Raw genomic sequence first — 18,306 nt, forward strand, 5'->3', positions numbered from 1 at the left:
TGCTGGACGCATAATCCGTGTTTTGTTTTTTGTTTTATTCCCCCCAGTTTTTAATATCCCCTTCTCCCCCCTAATTTATGTAGTCACTGCCCCCCCTTTTTTTCCCCTTGTTATTCAAACCTATTTGGCCGTTCTTCATATATGGTCAAGATTGTCCTACTTTACTTTTAATTACATACGATTAAGATAACTATAAATTTATCCCAAGGGACTTACCATTACAAGCTTTGCTTTTTAATAAGTCCCTTATTTTCATTTTCACATGCTAACTGTAATAATATATAAATGAGAAAAGGCGTAAAATTGAAATTTTCAACTACATCGGAGTGCATGTATCTGAGAAAGTTATGACAGTATTTTCCCAATGCAAGTATTTGATTAAAGGGATGGTCCAGGCTGAAAATATTCAATCTAAATAAATTGAGTAAAATTCACAAAGCAAAATGCTGAAAATATTATCAAAATCGGATAACAAATAACAAAGTTATTAAATTTTAAAGTTTATCAGTATCTTTCGAAAACAGTTTTCTGCACATCGTCACGAATATTCATTAGGTGGGCTGATGATGTCACATCTCCACTTTCTTTTTTTTTATGTTATGACATGAAATCATAAATGTGTCATTTTTTCGTACATGTGTAAATGATGTGTCTCCATTATGATGAATAAGTTGCGGCAATAAATAACTAATGCACTTAATAAGTTGTCAATCCAATTGTTTTAGTTCTTGGTAGAAAAAAATTGAATAAACCTAATTTCATATAATAAAATACAAAAGAACAAGCGAGGATATGACATCATCAGCCCACCTAATGAATATTCATAAAGACGTGCCTAAAACTGTTTCACCGGAATAATGCAAATCTTTAAAATTCAATAACTTTGTTATTTGTTATCCGATTTTGATCAAATTTTCAGCATTTTGCTTTGTGAATTTTACTTTATTTATTGGGATATAAATATTTTTAGCCTGGACCATCCCTTTAACAAAATATTTGTACAAACATTTGTAGTTTTCAAATTCATAAAAAGTATGTCTGTGAAATTTATTTTGACCACGTCCTTTCTAAAATCGTTTAATCCACGTGCTTTTGCTTATTGAATATTATTGAAATCTTATGGTAGAAACTTCAAATATTTGAAAACGTGAAAACCCCCTTTTCCTACAAAATAACTGATCAAGCCATAATTAATCTAGACTAAATAAATGCTTTGGTCTCTGTTCTGCTGAACTCCGTTGGTTCCACTCACCAATTACAGAGAAAAAAGGGGGGAAATTGTGAAAAACTCCTCCAAACAGACGGCAGCCAGCTGTCTATAATTAGCCCAACTCACGTCCTATTATCGTAATGATGCAAACGGCAGACTTGTTCAAAACTACGAATGAGGATGAGCGCCATCTGCCGACTACTTCGGTTGCTATGGTAACGAGAAGCGATGCTCGATTCGTCGAGTCTAGTCCAAAGTTCGCAAAGTCCACTTTGGAACTCATGAAACAACACGATGGTTATTACATTGTACATTAATTAAAGGCCAATCAAGATTAATATGTATTTGTTAGACTGGAATGGCTTAAAATTATATCACAATAAACCCGCTTCGAACCCGCTTCCTAGCTTTTCTTTAGTGTAGGGGTCTAGCACTAGCAAGGGTTAAACGATTGCACCTCTACTACGGACCACACGGAATCGGGTGGTGGGGCATCGATCCGGGGAAAGTTGCACGACAGGTGCGGCGCTATTCATACTGCACTGCGCCCGCGCCGCCCGCCCGCCAGAGAGCTTGTGTAGTGCGTTAAAGTGGCCTGTTCGTGCGGCTATATGTGAAGAAGTTTGAGAAGTGTATGTACCCCGTACAATTGTTTACATTTCAGTGTTTGTCGAGGTCCTTATGAGTTCACCACAATGATCACTTTGAGAACTGATTAATTACAGATTAATAAGTGATACTTTAATGGTTCATGAGGGTTAAGTACCATGGACATACAAGGACTTCAATTGCGCGATGGAACGTAATATTTCTGGCTCGTGAATAATACTGCGCTGCCTTAGACTGGCTTTCCACTTCAGCTTCAAGTTCAGGTACGCAATATTTTTTTAGTAAGATTGTTCTGTTGTGGTCAACGTGTGGTTTTCGCGAATTGTACTCTACTACTCTGTTTGATTTTGCAATTTACTTTCCCTAAATTTTGAGAAACTCATGCGGCGATGATGGTGTTGGTCGTGAGGTTGCATTCATTTGTGGTAGTAAAATGGCGGTGGTTGTGTTGGGGATTAATTTTTTGTTGATACAGATGAGAATGCATGTTTGATAACTACTGCCCTAGATCTATTTAAATACTCCTGATGAAATTTTTGAATTGCAATGATTGATAAAGGTGGTGAGTGATGATCATGGTGGTTGTGATGATGATGATGATTATGATTATGAATGATGCCCAGGACCAAAATCCAATTGAAACCAGTTGGATTTCCAACTGGTTTCAATTGGTTTCAATTGGTTTTAACTGGTTTCAATTGGTTTTAACTGGAATTTAACAATTTCCAGTTGAAACCAATTGAAACCAGTTGGGCAACTGGAAATCCTAACTGGAACCAGTTGGGTAACTGGAAATGACTTCCAACTGGAAATGATTTCTAACTGGAACCAGTTGGGTAACTGGAAATCCTAACTTGAACCATGCAGTTGTGTAACTGGAAATCCTAACTGGTACCAATTGGGTAACTGGAGATGACTTCTAACTGGAAAGTTGGGTAACTGGAAATGAATTCTAATTGGAACCAGTTGGGTAACTGGAAATAAAACTGGAACCAGTTGGGTAACTGGAAATGATTTCCAATTGGTTTCCAATTGGAATTTTCCAGTTACCCAACTGGATCCAATTGAAACCAGTTAATTTGCATATTATCTGCCAGTGTGCACAGATTAATGTTTTATGAGATTCATCATCATTTACAATGTATCTATTTAATTCTTTTCAATTTCAAGTGCCACACTTTTTAAAGATAAGTATTTAGAATACTTAGCAGTGAAAACCATGTTCATAAATGTTATAGATTATAATTAAAACAGATTAAAGGATAATTAGTACACCACTAACTGTTACCAAATTACATCAAATAAAAATCATATATTTGAAGATCTTCCATATAATATATACATATGAAAGTCTGTATTTTATCAATGCCCTTTACATTGGTATTAATAGACATATAATACTGCTTCTGTGTTGGCATATGAGCAATAGTTAGTGCAAATGCTAATTAATTTGTAACTAATTAAGTTCATTCCAATCAGTTCCAATTGGATCCAGTTGGAAACCAATTGGTTTCAACTGGTTCCAGTTGAAACCAGTTGCCTCCAATTGGTTTCAACTGGAACCAATTGAAACCAGTTGCCTCCAATTGGATTCAATTGGTTTTAATAGGGAAATTGGAACAACTGGAACCAATTGACACCAATTGCCAACTGGTTCCAGTTGCCCAATTGGTTTTAACTGGAACCAATTGGCAACTGGTTTTCAATTGGAACCAATTGGCAACTGGTTTTCAATTGGAACCAATTGGCAACTGGTTTTCAATTGGAACCAATTGGCAACTGGTTTTCAATTGGAACCAGTTGTTCCAATTTCCCTATTGAAACCAGTTGGCCAACTGGTTTCAATTGGTTTTGCCCTTATTGGTTTTAACTGGATTTTGGTCCTGGGTGGTGAAAACTGGTGATGGTGGTGGTGGTGGTGCATGGTGAGGATAATATCATGATCGATAGGGCCTTAGGGGTGATGATGGTGGTGGTGGTACTGATGATGATGATGGTGGTGATGATGATGGTGATGACGGTGATGATGATGGTGATGATGATGAAGATGATGTTAATGATGGTGATGATGGTGGTGGTGGTGATGATAGTGATAATGATGGTGGTGGTGGTGATGATGGTGATAATGGTGGTGATAATGGTGGTGGTGGTGACGATGATGATGGTATATGACGGTGGTGGTGGTGGTGATTGTGGTGATAATGATGGTGGTGGTGACGATGATTTACCTTTATTCTCTGATACTTGTTTTCTATTAGAGTTTTAAACTCTGCAAGTATGTTTAGGCTTATATAGTAATAGCTTATGTTTTAATTTACTTTGCAGTTGAATTCATGAACATTGAGTGTCAGTGAATGAGTTACTTTTTCTTGTGTAAGGCAATTTGCTTTCATTATACATGTACATTGATAAGGTTGTCTACCATGTAACCAAATACATACACTCCTGTTTTCCCTCGTTTAAGTGATTTTAAAGACATGTAACACAATGTTTAAACCCTCATTTTATGATTTTATTATTTTTTTCCCTTTATAGTTGAAGTGATTACAAAGCAATGAAAGGTCATTCTAGTGATGTAATGACCGCTGACCCCAACAAGCAGACTTTCCCACTCATCACAGGGGGAGGGGCAACTCTTCCATCCCTCCCCGACGATGCCCCGTCCTCCCCTTCAAAGGAAATGGAATCTCTCTCATCCAACAGCAAGGCTTCGATAGAGCTGCCGAGACTTCTCCACGCCAGAGAAGAGCTGCCTCCCCCTCCTCCATCTGGAAGGGGAGATGATAAAGCTTTGAAGCCAAGCCTTCCATTGGTTAGTACATAGCTTTCTGCTTGATTTTTCAAATTTGATTTTCTTCATTTTCATTCTTATTTTCTACTGGTTTGATACTAGCAATTACTAGAGATTAAGATTATGTTTTTTTTTCATGTTCCGAATTTAGAGTGTGTAAATGATAAGCTATAAAATGTAGTGTCAATCATAATTGACAGTATTTTGGCTTCTATGTTCTCCATGTCACTCTCCACTTCTTCACCACTTTCTATTTTTCTCTCTACCTCACTCAATTTTCTCTTTCTATTTGGAGGACATACCCCCTCTCTCCCCCTCTTTCTTTCCATTACTCTCATCTCTCTCTCTCTTCTTCTTCTCTCTCCCTCTTCCCCTTTGCTTATTTCTCTCTTTCTCAAACTTCTATTTATGAGATACATCTTTTAATTGGAGATAAGTTTTGACGTAGAATACTGTAATTACGTTTTTATTCATTTGCTTTCTTATATCTGTATATTCTACTTCATGAATTTTTGTAAATTGACCCTTTCAGCTTGTGCTGCTGGTCAATTCTTATGTGCATATATACCAATAAATAAATAAATAAATTATTTTAATATTTTATATGCACATTCAAATTTTTGGTGGTCATTTTATTGGATTCTCATTTTGAAATCATTACCATCCATGGCTGGAAATTACAGTTTAAAAAGTGACTATGATTCAGAGATATTCTAGATTAAAAAAAAAATTATTTAAATGTAGGCCTATCTGAAATTGAGTTAAAGTTAAAAATTATCAATCTGAAAGTTGTAAGTTTATCAAAGCCAATTATCTTTAGTGACAAATCCTTGTCATGATATGAATATGATACCATAGTACTTTTTTTTTTGTCTTCACTTGTTAGATTAAAAAAGTGATGGATATTTGTTTTAAAATAGTGTAAACATCTAGAAGATACTAGGAGAATGATGTAAATATTACACTGTTTTATTGAAAAGTGTAACAGGTTGTGTAACTGCATGTAAATGACTCCCTGCTTCTGTTTTATTAATGGAAACATATTTTTTTTTGGGGGGCTGACCATGCAGAAAAACATAATTTGTAATCAAATGGTACTGTTACTTTCTTGTAAACGGTTTTAAAAAAGGGGGGGAGGGGGTGTGCTGTAGTCTCCCAGCCCAGCCCCCCCCCCACCTATGACCCTTGCTCCACCTCTGGACAGTTGACATATTTAGTAATATGGTGTATGCTATATGTTTGAGTGCATGTATTCCATTCTGTTTGAAACAAAATTTAATTGGCGATATAGATTGAAAAATTCAAGTTTTTGCTCAGTTGTTAACATGGTGCTTTTGTTATTTTTTTCTTGGACCTGTAACATAACTTACATAATTTAGTATGGCCCGAATGAGGTTATGTGTCAGTTACACATCGAGCAGGTAAATGTCATCTATAAAGGAAAAGATCACTCCGACATCAAGGATGAAAATGAGAGAAAATTCTTCTAATGGTTTGGTCTTTGAGGAAAAAAGTATCAGATTATAACAGTGTCTAATATGAATTATTTTAATTTGATATTGTGATGTCACATGAAAGCAGCTGCCCTATGATATGATGCACTGGTGTAATGAGCGAAAAATATTGAGGGGGCGAGATAGGGCATATTGGACAAAATTTATAAAAAGATTTCAAAATTAAAAAAAATTATAATTTTGTGATTGACATAATGTTCAGAAAATAGTATCATATTTCACCCTTCTCTCTTTCCTTTTCTTTCCTTTCTCTTTTTATCTTGGTCATGAAAAATTGAGGGGGCAAAAGCCCCCCAAGCCCCCCCTGTACACCACTGATATAATAAGTTTGTAAATTCTTACTTTGTAAACGATGGTTCATTACTTAACTAAAAAAGTTTTTGTCAAAGCATGTAGGATAATCATTTTTAGTTTTCTGAGATTTTACACGACATGTAGGGAGTTGCTCACATGTGACATCACATAATAAACCTGTTGTATATAACGCACATCTTTTGTAATTCTGAAATTCTGGATTTTAAAAAAACTTTCATAATACATGTACATGTTTCTCTCATTTTTCTTCCAACTTGATGTCGGACATAGTTTTACTGCTTTGAAATTTCCTGTCTCTCTCAGAAAAAAAAAATTGTTTTTGTTTTTTTATCATTTGAGATAATTAATAATTTGTGCAGTTATCATTCAGTGGCTATCCATTATTTTATTTGTTCACTTCACTTGATTTCTTATGTTGTGGATATTTAGTGAATTGTTTTTTTTCCCTTTTACATTGATTTTGGTGATTTGGTCACTGTCGATTTGAAATATATCTTTTGACTTGGTTAGCCTGGTTTACCAGATATGAGCATTGTAATGTTGCGAAAGTATTAAAAGAATATTAAGAAAATCTCATTTATTGGATTTGAATTACGAAAGTTACATGACATATATTTTACAATTTCACTTCTTTTTCATATGATTTCCACACTAAGAATGCTGATCAATGTTGCAACACCCTCACGCTTTATTTAGTTGTTTTTTTTATTGTTATATTTATGTACATTATTACAGAATTAAATTGACAACTCAATTTTGAGGCAAATAGGTTAAATTGTGAAAAATGCAGCCTGGAAAATTTTAAAATAAGAGAAAAATCCATTGATATATATAAAACTTTCATTATTGAAATTTCTACTCATCAAAGCTGTTAGCAGTGCTGTGTTTAGCATGTCAAGTGTTATTGACAGAAACCTATGTTTTTCTCAGATTTTCACAATTTGCAAATATGTTTTAAAAGCTTTAACATACTGTACATCACAAAAACATAGATATGATTAAGAACACTGAAGCAAAAAAAGTTGTCATGAAAACAAGGCATTGAAAACTGAGGTGTCTAGTTTAATTCTATTCTTGTGAATAATTCTAAACTTGCAATTCTTTCTTCCAGGTGAGGAAAACTCGCTACAAACGTTGTGGAACTCCACCGGATCCAGACCGAGACCAATTGGCTGAAAGGTTCAATGTCAAAGATACTTTACCATATCAGACATCAAAATTCAGGTTAGAATTCTGTACAGTTTTACCTCTTTGGTTTTGTAGTGTTTCATTAGTGGCAGATACAGAATTTTGAGATAGAAGGGGTGCAAATAGACAATTTCAAAATACAGAGGGCACAGATTACAATTTTCTTAGATTCAGCTATATCATGTTTCTTCAGTGGGCGATTCTCAATATATTTAGGGACGTGTTACCCCTTGCACCCCCTCGTTATGCACCACTCATTTCATGTTAGATATGAGGTGGAGACCCCAAAGCAGGAGTATTAGAGCCTCAACAAGAATTTGTTTACAAAATATAATGAATACAAGGCAGACAAAGTTATATTATATACAGACACACTTCAAGAAATTACCTATCAGATAATTTATTTTTTATTCCGTTTTCTTGGGACAGGGTTGTCTCTTCGGTACATCTCAGCTGCTTTTCAAAAGATCCCTGTACATATACCAATCATGATTCAGTGTGTGGTAATAAGCAATAAAAGTAAATCGGAATTCAGTCGAAAGCAATCATGCTATCTAAGAAACTCATTTTAAATTTGATACTTAAGCCAGTTGATTTATAGGTGCACCCAACCAATTGCCGTGAAACCCACCCAACAACCAACCAGACAGAATCCTCAACCAAAACCAGTTTATGATCATGTCATTAAGAAATTTACACTGAAGGTATAATGCATAGTTGTACTGTAACTGTTTCCCCTTTTATTAATATAACATCACTAGACTGTTTGTATCTATGTCATGCAATAGCATTAAATGTTGACTGCTAAGAGTATCCTCTATTCATACTCAATGAGTACAAAGAATTGTTCAACATTGCATCTATTCATTAGTTTGGTTATTATGTAATAACCAATGGTCCAAGACAAATTAGTCATTAGTCTCAGTCGTCAGGCTTCAATGTAAATATATTTTCCTGTTTTCCAGTATCATATCATTCACTGATCATGGAAAAAATAGGATATTAAATTTTCAGTTTCAAAAGTATTTCTATAAATGTAGTTATACAGTGCGTATCAAAAAAAAGTTTACACTTAGAAAATATCCTGTAAAATTATACATTTGTAATATCCTGAAGATTTTTCCACAATTTAACATTGGTACAGATCCATTTAAGCAAATGACGATATGAGTGTCGAAAAATATTTTCGCTTGAGTGAGCACCACTTACTTTTGAAAAGTTTGTGAAAAATTATTTGCGCAGAACTTTGAAATAGAATAAATGCGAATAAAAGTAGACCTTAATCATGAAGAACACGTTGAATTTAGCTAGTAAAATTGATTTGAAGATATCTTTTACCTTTTTAACTTATTTCCTTGCCCAAAACACTTCAAAGAGTGCATTGCGCCCCATCCCACTCCCCCACACACCAAGGCCATCGTGACGATATTTGATTTACACTGAACTGTGATTTACATGAAATGGCTTAGGCTTGATTTTCATTTTGTTAATCATTGTCAAGCTTGGAAAAGGTGTGGAGAAACAAGTATTAAATAAAAAATGAAATGTAAACCCACTTTAAATGATAAAAACTTAGTGAAAAAATGCTGGAGATGTCTGATATAAACTTTTGTTCAGATTTAGTTATGTCCTCAGATCCAGCTGGCACAAAAAGGGTAAAGGTTGTGCTTACTAAGTGTTGAAATTTCAATTTGGGTGGCAAAATTGTTTCAAAATGCTTGAATGTATCTGTTTTATTTCAATTGACTAAAAGTGCAAGGGAAATTTGAGAAATGTTTCGCAGGGTAAATTTGATTTCGCCCTTTCCCCTTGACACTGCGTGAAAACTAGCATTTCTGCGCAAACAGATTTCTGCGAGCTTTACAAAATTGGACAGTGCTCACTCAAGTGTAACATTTTAAAAACTTTTACTTTCATTGGATAGATGAGACCCAAACCTAAGATTATATGTGAAAAAATTACCCACATGTTGTATATTTTTTAATTCCCAGGGCTATTTCAAAGTGTAAACTTTTTTTTGATACGCACTGTATATATGTTTTACAAGTTATTTATAAAGATTGTTAAACTATACTTCGAACCATTTTGTTAGGTTGATCTGGGGCCCGTTTCATAAAGAGTTACAACTGTTGTAACTTTGCCATTAGTGCCACTACCATAGTAACAGGGCTCAGCAGCCAATCAAAATCAAGGTTGCCATGGTAGTTGCCATAATGGCAAAGTTACAACAGTTGTAACTCTTTATGAAATGGGGCCCCCCTGAGCTTTGTCCATATAAGTACTTACAGGCCTATTTCTAGAACTTGTACATTGTATATGGGCCTGCTACTCAACTTACTTTAAATGAATATTGATTGAGAAGTATTCAATTCAAATAAAAATTCATCACAATTACATGTACTCATCTTTCACAGTAGAGAACTGAAGTAAAGTATCCAGTCACCTTCTGTGATTGTATTTCCTTTTCAAGAACATATCTGGGTGTTTGCAAGGTCTGAACCACCAGACTAGATATTAAAGCTATCACTTTTAAGAAAAATCAATACTTTTCTCAGATATATGCCTCACAAGCATGATCACTTGGAAAGAGCAGAAATTAGCTTGTTAATACATGTATAACAAGTTCTTTGATAAGATTTGCTACATTGTTGCTGATGTTTGTATGTTCTGGTTATTTATTGATTTTTTGGGGGTGAAATAATGAATTTGTGATTGAACCATTCATACCAGTATGGGCCTACATGTAGGAGGTCCATGATACCAGCTAATCACCAAATTATTGTTACCAATTCCCATGTTGGTGTACTTGATTGATTGCTTGCTTGCTTGATTGATTGATTGATTGATAGCTTGATTGATTGGGGACATTTCCAATCATCAAACCTTAGGCATTTAATAATAATAATACAACAGTTTCTAAGCACATTGAAAAGAAAAAAAAAAGAAGTAGCAAATGAGGTAAGATTTGAGGAGTGTTTTGAAAGATTCGACAGTGGATGCATTATGGATGGAGATGGGGAGATTATAGAGTTTAGGGGCAATAGGAGAAAAAGCATGATCGCCATAACGGGTAAAAGTGCGGGGTCCTAGAGATAGTCGAAGGTGAGCAGTAGAAGAAGATTGGAGACGTTGAGTTGCAGAGGATGAGGAACAGAGAGAGATAAGATTTTGAAGGTAGAATGGGGTGAGACCCCGGGGGGGGGGGGGGGGGGGTACTCGACCAAAAAAGTAGTGGGTATGTGCCGCGGGCGAGACAAAAAACGGGGGCCTTGGAGCGGGCTTATTGTAAAAAGGAGGGTCCTCGGAACGGGCTTCGGAACGACAAATGTTTGTGAAAATGGGGGTCCTTGGAACGGGTCCCCTGCGTGTGATTGCGTATTCATCCCTATGGAACGGGCATACGTGCATGCAGCTATAGCCCGGCGGCACGGGCGCCGGGTGCGCTAGCGCAGATGCGATGATCAGACAGCGCTCTGCGGCCGCTTTTCACCAAACTGCGGCTCATTGTAGCAGATCAATACGGCCGGAACGGCGTAACGGAAAATATGCAAAGCTTTGGAGCGGATTTCTTTCTTCTTTTTTTCTCGATAAGAAGAAAATGCTATGCTTTGGAGCGGCTTTCTTTGTTCTTTTTCTCAATAAGACAAAAATGCTATGCCTTGGAACGGAAATTTGAGTGTAAAAATGGGGATCCCCTCTGCGGCACATACCCACTATGCATTATATACTGAGTGCCCCCCCCGGGGGCGAGACCATCGATGATTTTATAGACAAGGAGAAGGAGCTTGAAAATAATTCTATTATGAACCTGAAGCAAATGGAGGGAGTAGAGAATAGGGGTGATATGTTCAAATTTCTTTGTGAGGGTTACCAATCTAGCTGCAGTATTTTGAATTCTTTGAAGGGGGGGCTATACTAGATTGAGGTAAACCAGCAAGTAAAGCATTACAATAATCTAAATGGGATGATACAAAGGCATGTACTATATGTTCAGTAGATGATTTATCAAGATACTTTCTTAACTTCCCTATTTCAGGGGGAATCGAAACATTGCACTTCAAACTTTACAGTATTCTAGCATTTCTTATTGTGTATGACTTATTCCCCACCTTTTGAAAATTGGTCCCTTTTTCCCTGGCATTTAGAGAGAGAGAAAGAGGTGGGTAGTTGATTTGGGTGAAGATTTTTTTTTTTGCTCTTCAAAAATTATTTGAAGAAAAAACTTGAAAGCTCCCTTACTTGTCAATCCTGATTCCCCCACCAAAGATAATTATTATAATGATTATTATCATTATCACTATTATTATTATTTTTATTATCATTATTATTATTATTACAATTATTATTATTGTTATTATTATTATGCTGATATTCATTACTGTTATATTATTATTGTTGTAATTATTATTAAATATTGTTATCATTATTATTATTATTATTAATTATGGATTATGATGATTTGTTGTCAATAAAAAGCACTTTATAAACAAATAATATTTTAATTATTTTATTTTGCTAATTTCTAAGGTCTTCAACCATCATGAGGTCTGTATCGATTCAGAAGAAGAAAGATTCATCTCGTCTTGCCATCAAATCAACGCCCTTCTCTCTTGAGAAACAGAGAGCTGTCGCTATTCATACGGAACCATTCTTGTGGTCACAAGTAGAACAGAGTGATAGACCAGTAGAGTAAGTAACTGTGAATACATTACCAGGGAGTCTTTGCAGTAGCTATGCAGACGCTTTCTGGAACATAGAGAATCTAGTGTCAAAAGCCCTTCATGACGATGGAGTCTTGGCCGAGGGTCGATGAATCAAAACCTCAGTTGCGTTTGTGACTCTGGACAAATGACATATTTGTGACAATCGGTACCCGGGAGGAAGGAATTCCTTGAATGCTCGATGCGCCCGATCAGGGTAGCCGTGCTAAAGCCGGGGTAATAGTATGCAGCGCTTAGAAACATTTGTATTAAGCGCTATATAAATGTTGCATATTATAATTATTATTATTTTTAATTTTTCGTCAGCTCTGAACCGTCGGACGAATCTGCTGTTTTGATTCACCGACCCGGGACAAAGACTTGTGATTTGACTTGCATTTTCAATGCATTTGCTGCGTTGTTAAGATTCATTCCGCATCGCTTTGCAAAATCTCGCTTGAAAATGAGCACTGTATATAATTTTTCACAATATGTTAAGTGATGATAATAATGAATTATTTAATGTTCAAAATTATCTGTTAATTGGCTATTCAATTGTTTTAATAATAAAATATTTAATCTTTTTCTTACTTTAATAACAAGAGTATAGAGTTTGGAATATTGCCCATTTAAATTAATTATTTTTCTCTGTCAAATTCTTTTCCCAGAGGACAGAGTTTACCAGAGAAGTTTCTTGCCGAGAAGGAGCGGCTCTTTAAGGTCAGAGGTCAAAAGAGACGAATGGCCAATCCCGTTCACAGACAAAAGTACAGTGACCTTCATATTGGAGGTCACTCTCATAGCTTGTCACAAAAGTAAGTGATCTGTATATTTGAAAATCCAGAATTTTCCTTTCGAAACTCTGGTAAAATACTTGCTTTATACATATCACATGATATAGAAAACACCTTGATTCATATTTCATATCTGAATATCTTGTGTCATCTATCTGTGCATCATATGATATTGTATATCATATGATGTACCGTAACATACTGTATATCTTACATTAATGTCATTTATCATATCATGTGTCATATATCTTGTGTGGAATACAATACCGCTGTCAATATTGAGTGATCTGCTGTTCACAACAGTTTCTATTCTATTTTTTTTTGTACATGTTCCATTGTAAATGTTTATATATATGTTTTATATTGAAAGGAGAAATGAATTGCAAACAAACAAAATATATATTTGTTTACAGATTAGATTATCGTGAAGAGTATGATAAAGTAAAGAATGCTGTCCTTCCGAGGGAAGCCCAAGATCTGTTTCTTGGTCGAGGCCTCACTTTTCCAAGGTAAAGTAGTCATGTTTTAATATAAACACCTCAAAAAAAGTACTGCAACTCAAGTTTGAGCGGTAATAAATTTCATAATGTGCCATCATCATATGTAAAAGTGGTATCATTTGAAAGCATAAATATTCCTCTTTTCAATCATGTGACATTTGTAATGCTGATGTTATCATGAAATGCGCAGACATGATAGATATGCAGCAATGTCAAAAATGAAATGTTGCAAAATTTGTTCTTTCCAATAGCGAATTTCCAATTGTTTCGAGGATGGACTGAGTTTGAATGATGTTGATGCATTAATGCCTAAAAATCCACACATTGTGTATTCTCATTGCGCATTGGATTGAATGTGTTTGGATTAATGTTGAACCTTGTCATTTAAAAAAGTTTTATGATGTTGAATTAAAAAAAAAAAGATGAGATGTTAGTTTCATTGTTACTGAATTGTTATTCCCCACTGACACTTTTGCAAAACATTCACTGTCACCCGCCTGCATGTTCAAAATTCTATAGAAATGGAGACTCTGTTAGAAAACAATGCAATTTGCAACATTCCACTTCTGACATTTCCCTATATTCAGGGTAACTGCACATTCCATGATTACATAATCACAGCAGATGTCACATCATTGTAAAGAGGAATAGTTAAGCTTTTCAATGATACCAGTTTCATCTTTTATACCTCAGTAACAAAAAATATATCCCTCAAAATTGAATTGCAGAAATATTTTGAGGAGTTTATTTTGAAATCAAATTATTCTAAACTTTTTTCTGGTTCAGTGAAACTATGGATAGCCAATTGTGATGCAAATCCCTGATATTGCTTGTTCAATTTATCAGGTGATTTGACACTCCGGGAATAATAATCAAAATAGATTCTTTACCATTGAATTAGTGGAAAAGGAAAACAGTAAACTCTTTTTGTATAATTACTACCATTTGTTTCTGAAATTTTTCATTCTACATGTATAGATGTTCTGGTTTAGATTTGTCTGGGGTATATTTCTGCAAAATTATTTGGTGTTTTATCTCTATCTCCTTTATTCCAATTTAAATTTATTTAAAAATATTCAACGATAATTCAACAGAAAGCATCCATTTTGTGATTCAGTAGAGTAAGTCTGCAAAACATCGTGGAAAATTGGTGCAGTATGATCGAATTATTACCTTTTCCTCCGCTGTTTTAAAGGAGAATGAAACTCTTGGAGCAAGTTAGCTTTTGTGAAAGCAGAAAAATCAAAGAATAAGATCAACAAAAGTTTGAGTAAAATAGGACTAGCAATAGAAGAGTTATGAGCATTTGAATGTCGAGATCACTAATGCTATGGATATCCTCCCATTGGCAATGCGACCAAGATCTATGATGTCACAGATGAACAACTCTTACCTTTTGGACACTGAAAATATACCCCAAAACATCTCTTTTTGCTCATTCTAATCATATGACAAACAATTCATCAATGATATAATGTTGTGAAACCTCTGTACTTGTCCTCTCATAAAGAGAACACCTCACCTTGTGATAGACTCTATAAAAGTAAGAATATAAGTGAAATAAGTACTAAAGTAATGAGGGAGTTGTACGTGTGACATCACAGATCTTGGTCGCATTGCCAATGGGAGGATCTACATGGCATTAGTGATCTAAATATTCAAATGCTCATAACTTTCTTATTATTCATTCAATCTTCCTCAAACTTTCAACAATATGTTTCTTTGATTTTTCTCTTTGATATGGATTCAGCTGGTTTCAATGGTTTCATTCTCCTTTAAGGCATACTAGATTTCTGAAAATCTTGATCATCTATTTTTTCTCCTCTTTATAGCTCCCATGGGACAAATGTTCGCAAGGAGAAATGGCAGGAAAGAATCAAGCGAGAGGCTTCCCTCCCAAACTCTGCTCCTCCCACGATACCCACCCACAAAGAGTCTCTGCCAGCTAAGGAACCTGCACCACGAAAACAAAGTATTACAGCGCCCTCAGTGGCGAGACAAAGGACAGAGCGAAAACAAGATGTCGATCCTCAACACGTACCTCCAACCGTTCATAGAACTTCTTTTAAACCAAAAATGAATCGGCGAGATCTGCGACATGATGATTCCGGTGTGAGCACGGCTGACGGTTCGACTGTTCGTGGGTCAAGAGCGGAATATAGATCATCAGGTCAGAGGTCGCATGGTGGAAGTGGGGGTGCACAGAAACTTGAGAGAGTGACAAAAGAAGGATCTTGCCAACAGAGGAGACGTTTACCAAGTGGAGGACAAATGGAGGATATAGTAACAGAAAGGTTAGAATAATAATCATAATGAAAATAACAACAACACCAGTAATAATAATGGCAATTATAATGATAGTGATAATGATAATGATAGTGATAATGATAATAATACTACTACTAATAATGATGATGATAATGATAATAATAATAACAACAGTAATGATAATAATAATCATTAATAGTAATAATACTAATATAATGTGAATTATACAGTGCGGATAAAAAAAACGGGACAGATTTGAAAAGTCTATAAAATTTTGTTTCAAATCATGATCTCTATATCTTGGTGTTAATAGGTGCTCTGAAGTCTTATCTTTCAAATGCCATTTAAAAAATTTAGTTTCATTCATGCTTGAGCGAACACGGAATGTTTTTTGTCTGGGGTTAAAAAGGAGGCTTGCGCCAAAATGGCATAAAATGATAGATATGATGATTGGACTTCTTACTAATCAGCAAACTTCCTCTTAACCCTAAATAGACTGGGCTATTTCGACGCCTAAGAAGACTGGGGGGGGGGGGGCTGATTCAGCCCCCCCTTATGATCTTGGCTTAAAAGTAAAAAGTCAGTGAGTGACGCGGTCAAAAAATTTCGCGCGGCGAAAAATGTTGAGGGGGGGCTAAATCAGCCCCCCCAGTCTTCTTAGGGTTAACCTTTTCATTATCTTTGCCATAATTTTCAAATTATGCGGTCAAAATTTATTTTCAAATCTTTTGTTTATTTGAATGAATTGTTCTGTTGATGTTTCTTTTTAATATGTTCTCTTTTAGTTTTGAATATTCCTTTAAGCAAAAACAATTTTTTTTCTACTGAAGTATGGGAGAGCGTGTACTTTAAAAAAAAATCCTTTTATTGTGTGCTACAAAGGTTATGGTGCCTTTAGAACAGATGGGCGGGAGCTCGGGGATGCCCCCCCCCCTCAATTAAAAGAATCATGGGCCAAGAAAAAAGTGGAAAGGAAATAAAAGGAAAGATAAAAAGTAAAATACGATATTAATTTCTGAATATTATGTCAAAATCTATCACAAAATTGGATATTGTAATAAAAAAGTGGGGATTTTTGCTTGCTCGCTTCGCTCGCTCACAACTTTTTAATACATTTGACCCGATCTGTCATATCTAGCTCCTTCAAAGTTGACTCAATACACCATTGCCATTGAAAGACATGAATCCCTTCCTGTTTATCCTGTCAAGCATATAATTAAACTTGGTCAAGGAATCAATAACCCCTTGAAAAATTGAATCATGTCTTTTAAAGGTACCATAACGTAATTTGTTTCACATAATAGAAGGATTTGAATAATTACAAGTTTTCCCAATTAATAATGCAAATCTTCTTGCTCGGGTTGACAAAAAGTTTTCTTTTCTTACTTATGAAGGAAAATTAAAAGGTAAAAGAAGTTAAATGAAAAAAAATAATAATTCAAGTAAATAAATAAATTTGTAAAATAAAATTTGACAGCATAATTCTAAAATTATGGCACAGATAATGAAAAGGTTAAGAGGAAGTCTGCTGATTAGCAAGAAGTCTGATCATCATATTACTCATATTCTGCCATTCTGGCGCAAGCCTCTTTTTGAACCCCCGACAATAGCGTCCCGTGTTCGCTCAAGCATGAACAAAATTTATTTTCTTAAATTGCATTTCAAAGATAAGATTTCAGAGCATCTATTAACATCAAAATATAGATATCATAATTTGAAACAAATTTTTTATAGACTTTTCAAAACTGTCCCGTTTTTTTGATACGCACTGTAGTAATAATAGTGATTTATACAGCACCAGATTCCATTTTGACTAAACAATTAAGGCATTTAATTATTTCCCTGCCAATTAGATATTTCATATTTTGGAAACAATATAGTATTATGATAATTAACTTTATAAAGTGCTTTTCAAAGGTTGCAAAACGCTGGTTATAATGGAAATGAAATTCAAATATTTTTATCAAACTCTATCTGATTTTGAAAGCAAGTCTGTAGAAAAAATACATCCTTGAACCAATTTATATTCATAATCTTTACCAACCCTAAACATTACTTTTCAACAGCATTGAAGGTGAAAATGAAGGCAGGAGTGAGGAGGGAGATGAGGAGAGGATGGAAACGGAAGAGAGAGCTCCTGAAGAATCGGTCAGTGGCCTGGAGGAGATCACATTAGACCAACCTGATGATGCCACCAATGATATTAGGTGCGTGCGACCTATAGAGGAGTCATGGTGTAGTGGTCGAAGCACCTGTCCCTTAATAACAGGGTCGTCAGTTCAAATAATGAAGAGGCTAACATCATCAGAGATAATGGAGAAATCAAAGTTTATCTAGACATGTCCAGGGGCGTCAGAACTATTTGAGGGGGAGTGTGTGCTCAGCTGAAAGTAAGGGGCTGAATACGCAAAAAAAAG

At 35.2% G+C, this 18,306-nt stretch overlaps 1 protein-coding gene across 2 annotated transcripts in view; it reads left to right on the plus strand.

Annotated features, from left to right (window-relative positions):
• The first annotated feature begins 1,721 nt into the window (after nucleotides 1-1,721).
• The window catches only part of LOC135157851 (uncharacterized), a 25,348-nt gene continuing 8,763 nt past the window's right edge, over nucleotides 1,722-18,306 (plus strand). The window contains exons 1-9 of one of the 2 annotated variants that reach the window (XM_064114906.1): nucleotides 1,806-2,082; nucleotides 4,355-4,631; nucleotides 5,990-6,031; nucleotides 7,551-7,663; nucleotides 12,155-12,316; nucleotides 12,996-13,142; nucleotides 13,535-13,630; nucleotides 15,454-15,915; nucleotides 17,956-18,096. In XM_064114906.1, coding sequence (XP_063970976.1) covers nucleotides 4,374-4,631; nucleotides 5,990-6,031; nucleotides 7,551-7,663; nucleotides 12,155-12,316; nucleotides 12,996-13,142; nucleotides 13,535-13,630; nucleotides 15,454-15,915; nucleotides 17,956-18,096 — 1,421 coding nt within the window. In that variant the 5' untranslated portion in view covers nucleotides 1,806-2,082; nucleotides 4,355-4,373. Of the gene's footprint in view, nucleotides 2,083-4,354; nucleotides 4,632-5,989; nucleotides 6,032-7,550; nucleotides 7,664-12,154; nucleotides 12,317-12,995; nucleotides 13,143-13,534; nucleotides 13,631-15,453; nucleotides 15,916-17,955; nucleotides 18,097-18,306 lie in introns of both variants that reach the window. The other variant, XM_064114907.1, reaches the window with a different exon arrangement.

Source organism: Lytechinus pictus, unplaced genomic scaffold (genome assembly GCF_037042905.1).
Source record: "Lytechinus pictus isolate F3 Inbred unplaced genomic scaffold, Lp3.0 scaffold_20, whole genome shotgun sequence".
Taxonomy (NCBI): Eukaryota; Metazoa; Echinodermata; class Echinoidea; order Temnopleuroida; family Toxopneustidae; genus Lytechinus; species Lytechinus pictus.